The sequence below is a fragment of the Miniopterus natalensis genome, chromosome 22, assembly GCF_054644295.1.
Source record: "Miniopterus natalensis isolate mMinNat1 chromosome 22, mMinNat1.hap1, whole genome shotgun sequence".
Taxonomy (NCBI): Eukaryota; Metazoa; Chordata; class Mammalia; order Chiroptera; family Miniopteridae; genus Miniopterus; species Miniopterus natalensis.
The window spans coordinates 8,647,336-8,659,271 of record NC_142102.1 but is presented as its reverse complement, the minus strand read 5'-3'; the positions used below and the strand labels follow the sequence as shown (position 1 = coordinate 8,659,271).

The window sequence follows — 11,936 nt, the reverse complement described above, 5'->3', positions numbered from 1 at the left end:
CACAGAGCTGGTGTGTAAGAGGTACTTACACTGTGAATGAGTGAGCACAGGAATGAGCGTTTATAGTTAAAATAACATACTTACACCTGGAATTCATGGGGGTGTAAGAAATGCAAATTAATACTATACTGAAATACTCATCCGACTGGCAAAAAATCCAAAAGTTTGAAGATACCACCTTTGTTGGGGGCTGTGTGTGGCGGGGGGGGGGGGGGCAGTGTGCCGGAGAACAGATCCCTGCCTTATACATCACTGATAAAAGTGTAAATTGGTACAACCTCTGAGGGCAGTTTGCCAAGATTTATGGAAATATATATAATGTTGGATTCACTAATTCCACTTCCAGTAATTTATCCTATAGATATATTTGCAAAATGTGTGAAATGACAATGTTATACAGTGCAGCCCTATTTGTAATACAGAAAAATGGAAACAGCCTAAATGCCTAGTAGTAGGGCTAATTATGTTATATCCATGCAACGGAATACTATGCAGCTATTTTTTTAAAAAGGATAATGATAAATGTATATACTAAAATGAAAAATTATAAGTGTAAAGGAATGTATATAGCAAGCTACCATTTGTCCAAAAGGGAAAAGAAAAAAGATATATATTTTACTTATAGATACATAAGAAATAATCTAGCCCTGATCAGGTGGCTCAGTTAGTTGGAGTGCCGGCCCATACACCAAAAGGTTGTAGGTTTGATCCCTGATCAGGGAGTGTACAGGAGGCAAACAATCAATGTTTCTCTCTCACATTGATGTTTCTCTCTCTCCCTCCCTCTTTCTCTCTCCCTTCATCTCTCTAAAATCAATAAACATATACTCGGGTGAGGGTTAAAAAATTTTTTAAAAATAACATTAAGTGTTGGAAAGGATGTGGAATCATTGTGCCCCCCATGGGTAAGAGTGTAAAATAATTTGGCATTCTTCAAAAAATTAAAAAAATTTAAAATGGAACTACCATATGACCCACCAATCCCACTTCTGGGTACATATCCAAAGAAATTGAAAGCAAGATATTAAAGAGATATCTGTACACTCATGTCCACAGCAGCATTATTCACAGTAGTCAAAAGGTAGAAGCAACCTGTGTCTATCAACAGCTGAATGGGTTAACATCGGTATATGCATTCAATGGACTATTATGCAGTCTCAAAAATAACAGAAATCCTGACACCTGCTACGACATGGGTGAAACACGAGGATTATGCCACGTGAAATAAGTCAGTCACAAAAAGACAAGTACTGTATGATTCCACTTATATGAGGTACCTAGAGTGGTCAAATTCATAGAATAGAAGGTGGAATGGTGGTTGCCAGGGACTGTGGGGAGGGGGAACGGGGAGCTGTTGTTTAATGGCTATAGAGTTTTAGTTCTGCAGGATGAAAACCAATCCGGAGACTGCACAATAATGCGAATACAGTCAACGCTACTGAACTGCACACTTTAAAATCCCAAGACGGTAAATTTTATGCTATGTGTATTGCAGCACAATTTCAAAAAGAAAAAAAAGGAGGCATTACAAAGAAATTATGGCTAGACTTTTCCTTCCAAAACAGTTGTCAGGACATGATTTTCTACTCAAAACTCTCCAATTTACTTACCACTCAAAGCAAAATCCAGAGACATGATGGGGCCCCATTGCCATTCAACCGCAGTCATTTACCGCCTGGCTCACTCAACTCAGCCTCCCTTGCCTTTCGTGTCCTTAACATACCAAATACGTCCCAGCAGGAGGCCCTTGGTGCCTGCTGTCCCTATGTCTGGAATGCCCTTTTTAAACCCAGCCCCTCCGCAGACACCTGCAGGACCCCTTTCCCAACTCAAAGTTTCTGCTCAAAAATCTCACTCAGAGACAGGTCCGTCTCCTCTTCCCAAAGTTCAGTCTCCATTGCATCTCTCTGTACTGAATGACTTCATTTTCTCCTACACAACGGAAGCAAAATGCTGGATTCATGGCTCCCTAGGCACTAACCACAGCCACCTGCTGACCTCCTATCGAGAGTTCAGGAAGTGTGGGGCTTGGGTACTGGGGAGAGTTTAGGCATGAAATAACCTTTAGCAAAGAAAGCCTGGTCACTGGAGCAAGGCTGTTGCTGATTGACTGGGCTTCAGAAGCATGTCACTGGAGTGGGACAGTTTGAAAACCTGTTCTCCTGGTTACTTGTCACAGTAGGAAGAGAGTCTTTTCTTGAAGGGGGACGGAAGGTAAGGAAGCTATTCTCAGTAGGATCCCCTTCTTATGCAAATGTCAAATAATCTAGGTCAGAGATTTTCAAACTTTAGCATGAATCACATACCATCACCTGGAAGGCTTGGTAAAAACAGACTCCTGGGCACTACCCCTCCAGAGTGGCTGTTTGTGGGCCTGGGATGGGCTCCAGGACCCTGTACTCTCAGGAGTTCCCAGGGGACACTGGTGTTGCTGGCCCAGGGACCACACTTTGACAACTACTGCTCTAGCATTGTGGGATTTATATTTACTTACTTGCTGGTTAAGAACATAGAATTCTGTACAGCGCAAGTCTGCATTTAGATGCGCACTGGAAATCCCTGGTGAGCTTTAAAAGTTTCAGATGCTCCCGGCCAATGTGGCTCAGTGGTTGAGCATCCACCCATGAACCAGGAGGTTGCTGGTTTGAATCCCAGTCAGGGCATATGCCAGGGATGTGGGCTCAATCCCCAGTAGGGGGTGTGTAGGAGGCAGTCAATCGGTGATGTTTCTTTCTCATCAATGTTTCTATCTCTCTATCCCTCTCCCTTCCTCTCTCTCTAAAAATCAATAAAAAAAACATATAAAATAAAAAATAAAAATAAAAAGTCCAGATGGCGGGCAACACCTAACATGGGTTAAATTGGAATCTCTGAGAGTGAGACCTGGACACCAGCATTTTTAAACGATTCTCAGGCCATTCCAGCATGTAACCAAGGTTAAAAGCAGCAACCAGAAATCTCACATATTATGAGAAGCACAAAAGTATCTTTCATATAGCAAAAATCTGGAAGATACCCTAAATGTCTACCAACAGCTCTCACACACACTCTTACCACAAAGAGAGTAGCAGGAAATGCAGGATGGGGGTTACTCTGTGGGGTGTGAAGGAAAAGGCATGCCACTGGAAGAAAATGGGGGAGAATGTGAGCTTCTAATGTCCTGGGAATATTCTATTTCTTAGGTTCAATACTAGGAATATGGGTGTTCTTTTTCCCCCTTAAACTGTAAAAATATGTTTTATCCACTGTTCCAGATAAAATTTTAGGCATTTAAAAAATATTTTACAAGGGCACCTTTTGTATAAGTTCCTCTCCACTCACCTGGGTCTCTTTTATTACTAAGATTCTGACCCACACTAGGTCCCCTCTTGGAAACTTCTGGATGAGTTCAGGAGTGATGTCTGGGCCCTCATAGGCCCATTTAAGGGGCACCTGGAAGCAGAGACAGGAGACCTGGGCAGGATTCAGACAGGAGACTATCTGTCTGGAAGCCCCTGGACCTGCCTTCACCCACATCCAACCAGAGCCAGACAGGGACAGGTGTGAACAAGCTGGGACCAGCCACAAGGAAAATCATTTAGCAGCGGAGTAATGATTAACACCATAGTGAGGGCACTCACAGGGTAGACAGTCTTCACCTAGAGTTTACAAAATGCTTTCTGTTTCGTTCTAAACCAGACCTCGGCTGTCCATTCAATGAACGGGTCCAAGCCCCTATTACCTTTGCAAAGCATTTCTACCTGCAGAATTGCATCTGATCCTCCCGTGACTGGGTGGTAGGTATTACTACCATTTTAGAAATGAGGAACAAGTTAAGAGCAGTGAAAAGATTTGCCCAAGGTCACATGGTTGCCATGGCACAAAACTCACAGCCAGGCCTGCTGTCTCCAGGCCCAGGGCTCTCTAACTCTCACCCCCTCCTGGACCTGTAAAGGCTTCTGAGCTCAACTCCTCATTCAGGGTTCTCACCACCCATGCCCCTCACCGGGCTTGCCAGCAGGATAAATACAGCTCCTTAATCCAAAATCTATACTCACAAGTCTCAGAATCCGAAAATACTGGCTTTAAAAGAACCTGTAGAGACTATCCAGTTGTTTTTAAAGTGTCGGAATCACCAACACTTCTAAGAATTTGTTGAAACTGTGGAACTTCTCCCCAGCAAAATGCCCATAGGCACAGACATCCTAAGTATGACATGGTCATGGCCCCCATGACTCCCATTAAGAATCACAGATGAAGCGTGGTGTTTCCTCCAAAAATTAAAAAATGGCTTTACTGTGTGATTCAGCAATTCCACTTTTGGGTATGACTGAAATCAGGGTAGTCACCAGATATTTGCATTCCCATATTTATAGCAGCATTATTCAAGTAGCCAAAAGGTAGAAACAACCCAAATATCTACCCACAGATGGATAAACAAAATGTAGGATACCCATACAATAGAAAGTTATTCAGCTTTAAAAAGGAATTAAATGTTACAACATGGATGAACCTTGATGACATTATGCTAAGTGAAATAAGTCAGTCACAAAAGGACAAATACTGTATGGTTCCATTTAGATGAGATATTTAGAATAGTCAAGTTCATAGAGACAGAAAGTAGATAGTGGGTCTAGGCCCTGGGATGGAGGGGGAGGAGGGGAGTTAGTATTTAATGGGGACAGAGTTTCAGTTTGGGAAGATGAAAAAATTCTGGAGATTCCCGGCTGGGCGTGGCTCAGCGGTTGAGCGTCGACCTAGGATCCAGGCCATCGGGGTTCGATTCCCGGTCAGGGTACATGCCCAGGTTGCAGCTCGATCAATGACTCTCTCATCATTGATGTTTCTATCTCTGTATCTCCCTCTCCCTTCCTCTCTCTGAAATCAATAAAGATATATTTTAAAAAAAATAAAAAATTCTGGAGATGGATGGTGGTGATGGTTGCACAACAGTGTGAATGTACTTAATGCCACTGAACTGTACACCTAAAATTGGTTAAAAAGGCAAATTTCATGTTATATGTATTTTCCTCTGTCTAGGGAAGCATAGGGACAAGGCCAGGCCAGGCCTCCTAGTTCCAAGGCCACCTCTGGGGCCCTCTGCGCTGGAACCCACCCAGCTAAGCAAGCCCTGTGCCCAATCCTACAGGAAGGGCTGAGCCTTCTGTGGGAAATCCTGGTGGGCAAGCCTGAAAGGAAGTGGCATCAGATCTGCAGGGTATGGAATGTGATATTGATATGAACTTCATCTACCGGATTAGTAACCCTCACCCACAAGGGAATGAACTCTACCCAGGATGACCTGTCCTGTCCAGCAAAAGCAGCATTTTCTGGGGAAGTTAGATACTGCCATCCAATGGAGTTCCAGAACAAATGACAGATACTCTTCTATTTATAATGGGATTATGTCTGATAAACCTGTCGTATGGTGAAAATACTTGAAAATGCATTTAATACACCTTACCTACCAACCATCATAGCTTAGCCCAGCCTACCTCACATGCGTATGAGCCCACAGTGAGCAGAATTCTCTCACATAATGAGTTTGCTGTGGAGTATCCTTTGTTGACCCTCATGATCATGTGGCTGACTGGGAGCCGTGGCTCGATACTGCTGTCCAGCATCACAAGAGATTATCGAACCGCATACTGCTAGCCGGGAAAAAGATGCAAATTCAAAATTCAAAGTACACTTTCTATGAATGCATATCATTTTCACACCATCTGAAAGTTGAAAAATCCCAAATCACACCATGGCTAATCGAGAACCATCTGTATAGTAACAAAAGATCTCACTGATACTGTTTTATAACCACCTCACGTGAATCCTGAAGGGTGGGTTTGACTTTTCTCTTTATAAAGACTTATTGACCAGACAAGCCTCAACCACAGAGATACACACTTGTTAGCATTTTGTTGCATATCCAGCTCTCGGTCCAGGTTTGGATGTGTGCAGGAGCAGGGTGAAAAGGGGACTCATATCACAGGTGATAATGGGTTGCCCCTGTTTTTACAGAACAATGTTATCTTGAAAAATCTTGTCGTGTCACTCAATATTATTCTACAACATATTTATGACGGTTGCAGAGTAATGTATTTTATGGACCTAAGTATAACAATCTCAATCACTGGAAACTTAGATTGTTGCCAAGTTTTCACTCCTACTAATTGTAGTCTTCTTGAGTGTTTTCTAGGAAGAAATTCCTAGAAGCCACAAAGTATACTTTACAAAGTTTGTACCAGTTTGGTATGTAAAACCAGCAGTATACATTTAAAGTGCCCATGTATCCAAAGCTTTACCACCAATGGGTATTATGCTTCAAATATTTATACCAACAATTTAAAATGGAATTTTATTGTTTAAAGCTACTTATTTGACATATGTATTCACTAGATCATTTGCTTAAATCCAAAAGTGATTATGATGAGCAATAATCTCTTCAAATAAATATTTATACCAACTTCACCATTTAAAATGGAATTTCATTATTTAAATCTCTACTTATCTGATATATTTTTTTTACTATTTCCATGTCATTATTACAGACAATAATCTATTATGAACAGTCCCCTTGGTGTCCTGTGCTCGTTGAAAGAATGCCTCATTGTTTCATTACTAAGTATATTTTTACATTACCTGCCATATGCTTTAGAATGTTCCCCCAAGTCCGTCACTAGGTTAGACTTTTTTTTTTTTACTACGCAACTTGTACATTTTTAATAAATCAAATCTAGACATTGATTCCGTTGGGTTTCAAGCAGTAATTATAACAGCTCCGCTCCGGTGAGAACAGGGCTGGACCAGAGCTTAGGAGGGCATTTAACCCGCCTGGGGCCCGGGCGGCCCTTTCCGACTCTAGAACCTGGAAGGACGGAGGCTTCCAGTCCAGAGGCTCCTTCCGCACCCGGGAGTCCCTGCGTCCGCTGAAGCCCCGCCCTCCGCCCCGCCCCCTCCAGGTGCCCGGCTGTCCGTGTCCTCCCACGGGAATTTGAGGATTCCCTCGTCCGGTTCCACAGGAAAACCTGTTGCGGGTTGGCCAGAAATCGTACTAATTCTGCCGGTTTATATTAACAATAACGACCCTTCTTATTTATAAACACGGTATATGGTTCTCGCTAATTTACATCGAACGCCTTTCAAAAAAAGAACTTTATCATTTTCTCCAGAACGTGTCTTGTACGTGGTGTTGGAAGGCTCCCAGCTGCTTAATATTTCTCACGCTATTGGAAACGGCATCTTTCTTTTTTGTATTTAATTTTAAAACTGATTCAGAGAAATAAGGTAGACTTTCATGCATTGGTTTTGTGTCGAGCAACCTGGCTAAGTTATTAAATCTAATAACCTGTAGATACGTGGACCCCGACGAGAGACACTTAAGGGACGTGACCTGTAGTCAACCGAGATCCTAAATTTTATAAATAATAAAAGCCAACGGCCCTCTGCGGACCGGGCCTGTCGCGGTCTCCGTACCTGTTAGACTCGCCGACCGACCTCTCGCTTCCCGCGCTGCGCCGGTGCTTCCGGCACCGTGACCGCTCACTTCCGGCGCGGGGTGCGCGGATTTTAGCCGTCCGAGTCCGAGTCAGCGGTTGTAAAGGGGTTCCTGCTTTCCACCTGACGCCTGCCCGCGCCAAGCAGAGCGCCAGTGCCCAGCAGGCAGGGCTGTGCCATCTGGGCACCTCCTTTACGTGAAATAGACCTTATTGGGGAACCTGGATGACAGCTTTCCCCTTGGTCCCGAGGGAGCACACTTGCAACCACAATAATCCGGTTTTAGAACATATTCCCCTTTCCCCTCTTATGCATTTTCCACTTTTTCACTCTACCGCCCTTGGCGAGGGGCTTGTCTCGCTTCGCGCAGAAGCGAGGGAAGTGGCACTCGGGCCAGTTCTCCGTCTAAAGTGGAGTAATTCTCCCAGTTGAACCACTCACTGCAACGCTCGTTTCCTCTGCTTCATCTGTTTCCTTCTGTTCCCAGTTTGATGTTTTGTTGTTTTTGATCATGAATGGGGCATGGAAACTCCGTCTAATATTTTTTCTATGTCTATCAAGATGATCGTATCATTTTCCCCTAAAAGAGGCCCCAGTTTCCAACTACAGTGGCCCCTCGGTTTTCGAATGGGATCCTTTCCCGAAGCCCACCCAAGTTCCGAAGCGTTGGAAAACCGAGGCATCCACAGCGACAGCCGGGCCTCAGGGTCCTGCCCTCGGCGGAGGCCACGGGCCTGTTCGAAAACCGAAGCATTGCCTTCGGGCCTACAGCGGTTGTCAACCGAAATGTTTGCCAACAGAGATGTTCGAAAACCGAGGTGCCGCTGTAGTTTGCCCTCCGTGGAGGGAGCTCTAGGTTTTCTCTGTGGTCCCCTGAGCTCCAACAGATGGGAAACCAACGCTCAGGTTAACCTGGTTCAGCACATTCCTTCCAAGAGAAAACTGGTTTCAAAGCACCTGCCCCCCTTCTCATCTTTACTTGGAAAGCACCCCCCTTCCCCGCGTAGCCTTTATTTTCTTACCAGCTCATGCATCCATTCAAGAAGCTTTTCCCACTTTAGCAGGTGGTGTTAGCGTTCCCTCACTGGCAGAGCTGGTCCCCGGCCCGAATCCGCGGCCTATCCTACTTGGATGCCACATGCCCTTTCCTGCTACATGTTTTATATCTTCGCTTCTTCCAAAAGTCATCTAAGTTCTCTTACCAAACAAAAGCCTATACCTTGAGAAAGGTGGCAAAGTGTGTGAGCTCCAAGGGTTTCCTCTCCAACTGAAACGCTACAAAACACTGTTTTCTTAATTATTTTCCCTGAGGGAGAGATGGAGGAAAAACGGCACAAGCTCCACGCTCTGATCCATGCATCCTTTATTCCGTGACCAACCGCTGAGCTGCGTCCAAGCGACAGTACACACACTGGCAATCGGCCGCAATCCAGCTTTACAATGATCTGAGGCTGACAGTACATTTAAGGCTTTTAAATTTGAAAGAAAAAAAAAAAAGGAAATAAAACCCCCCAAAAACCCTCCAAACCCAAACCCCAAACCAATACGAGCAGCGTAGCAATTTTAACAAGCATCTTACATTTCTGATGCTTATAAGATGCAACTCCAGTGTCAAAACCCAAATACCTGCTAAACTAAAAACATTAGTTTTGTGAAATTTTAATTACATAAATTCTTCAAAGCATAAACTGGTAATTTTCTTTTTTTGTCTTGGAAATATTATAAAATTTTTTAATAGCAAAACATAGGAATAAAAACATATTAACAAAATGTATCCAATCATTTACATTACAAACAAGGAATTTGCAGTTCATTGTTGTATCCTGACAAAGGACAATTACCCATTAAGAATCTATGCACAATGTGGTTGCAAATATGTACAGGACTTTTTAAAAAGCCTATAGGGAGGACTTGCCAGGAGAAAAGTCGGCTAGGCTCTCATTAGACCAACCAATCAAAATAGGAAAACTCTGTTGATTAGTAATAAATTTACACTTAAGAGAAAAAAAAACAACACCCAGTTTCTCTTTGTTTAAGAATATTCCAGTTATATTTCTATGGTTCCAGTGAATGAAGCTGTTTCAGGGTAGTTCTAGTAAATTACCCTTCAAGTGATGTGTTTTTTGGGGAAAGGTCAGCATGTTAACAAAAGTTAAAGGAATTTTTGTCACCTATTTTCCAGTTGCTCTATCACAGCTTCACCAATGGGCTGATGACCCCATGAATGCAGAGGACGTGGCAGAGGGGAGGGAGGGGAGAGTCCTGCATAAATGAATCCTAAGTGATGTGTAAGGAAGAGACACAGATGGGAGCAGCCTTATATAGCACGATAACCCGTCCCCGCCTCCAGCCCTCACTCCCAATCCCCGCAAGGTCACAAAGCTGGAAATCACAGCAGTTCAGTGTAAGAGGTTGTGTGAATTAGTAGAAATTCTCTAGCTACAAGGCTGAGGTGTCCCCAGCTCTTTGATGAGAACACCCTACAGGCCGGGCACTTCCTCCTGGTCATCGCGCTGTTACCGCCACCCAGTTAAAGCGTGTGCAAAACAGAGGACCCTTGTGTTCACAGTAAATGAGGTAAAAGTCAAGTCGTCTTCAGGAATTAGGAAGTTCGTGAGATATGAACTGTTTTAGTCTTTCTAGGTATTGTGCGTAAAGCTCTATGTCGTTATGCCCGGCCCCTTCCACCCAGAGGGGCTCCACGGCTCGGGGACAGCGCTCGTACATGGCCAGGCCGTGGGAGAAATCGATGACTTCATCCTCGGTGCCGTGAATGACCAACACAGGAGAGGTGACTTTAGAAATCTTGTCAATGCTGTGAACAGAAAAGGGGAGGGGGGAGAAAAAGGACTCTTTAGTTATGCTCGCAAACAACGTCACACTATGGACCCCCCCCCCCCGGTCATTCCTTTTTTTTTTTAAATTAACTTTCCATTTTGGAATAATTTTGGATTTACAGGACACGTACACAGATAATAAAGAGTTCCTATACACCCCTACCCATTTCCCTAAGGTTAACACTGAACAATATCACTGTACATTTGTCAAAACCAAAGATACAAGCATTATTGGTACACTACCATTAACTAAACTTGGGTCTTATTTATTTGGATTTCATTAGTTTTACCACTGATGTCTTTTTCTGTTCCAGGGCATAATTGAGAATAGCACACTGTATTTACCCATTGCGTTTCTGTTAAAGCAATTTATTCAAAACAGAACTCCTAAAGGCTGTTGGACTAACAATCCAGTAACTAATATTTCTGATATAGTCGCATTTTTGAGAGGATTTTAAAAATAATAAACAGGCTAGAACTGGCATATCTGAACATGTGTCTGTTTTGAAAGCTGAGCTCTTAATCCCTGGCCCCTCAGGTCCTAAGAACTCTTCTTTGAGAGCTATCCTTCAGAATTGATTAACAAGATCCTCACAAACCGCATTTCATAAAACCTAATGTCTCATTTTTGATAAAAACTGTACGACGTAGCTCGAAAACTTAATGTAATACCCAGACCTGATTCCAAATGATTTCTGGCTGTTTACAAAAATCAAATCTACCCTCCAAAGGATGAATATTTGAGGATCTTCAAAAGAACGTGCTACAGGCCCTGAAAGCATTTCCCCAGGAGGAATTCAGAAGACTTTAAGCCTCGCTGGGCTGGGTGTGTAGGAGACCGCTCCCAGGGAGGTCATTTAATCCGGGAGCAAATCCAGAGAAGGCAGTACCCTCTCCCCAGCCCGTCTGCCTGCCAGAGTTCCTCTTATAGTTGACTTCTCTTTCTGTCTTTGATCAAAGCTACAAAGGGGTGCGAACGGGTACCCTCTGCAGGGATCTTTCTGTTAAAAGAAATAGCTCCCATTGGTTAAACACTGACCACAGCCAGGAGGTTTTTGTCCTTTGCATACAAAACCTCATGTCATCTTCAGTGGGACGTGAGAGAGGAAAGATCATCTCTGTATAACAAGGGAGGGACCTGAAACTCAGAGAGATAGTTAAACAACAACCACAAGGCTGCGGAGATAACGAGGAGCTCTGACGTCACTCATACATTCCTCCACATTCTTCCGATCTATAAACAACTGTCCCAGACGTCCAGGAAGATGGCAAAACCTCGCCCAGGGCCATGTCATGGCCAAGATCAGAGCCACGGTGGCAGCAATCAACCTCACAGAATAAGAACCTTGTTTATAAACCTTACTTTCCCCCTGCGCTTAATGTTAAAGGGGCTTCTTCTTCTAAGAATGAGAGAGTCCGATTTCATTCTCTTTAAAAGATGTTTCCTGGCGCAAGGAAGGGGCTGTGCCCCATGCTGAGCAATTTGGAACAATCTCTGCAGCCCAGAGGTGTATCTGAAATTAAATGCCACTGTCTGATTCTAAACGTAAAGAGAGTAAAACAAAATAAATTGCAAACCAAGGAACGATCAGGACTTCTTTATTTTTTTTTATTAGTAAAAGGAAATGG

At 43.5% G+C, this 11,936-nt stretch overlaps 1 protein-coding gene across 1 annotated transcript in view; it reads right to left on the bottom strand.

The window, feature by feature from the left end:
• Positions 1-8,816: 8,816 nt before the first annotated feature.
• The window catches only part of ABHD17C (abhydrolase domain containing 17C, depalmitoylase), a 29,504-nt gene continuing 26,384 nt past the window's right edge, over positions 8,817-11,936 (bottom strand). Inside the window, exon 3 of the mRNA XM_016217958.2 lies at positions 8,817-10,285. Coding sequence (XP_016073444.2) covers positions 10,066-10,285 — 220 coding nt within the window. The 3' untranslated portion in view covers positions 8,817-10,065. The remainder of the gene's footprint in view (positions 10,286-11,936) is intronic.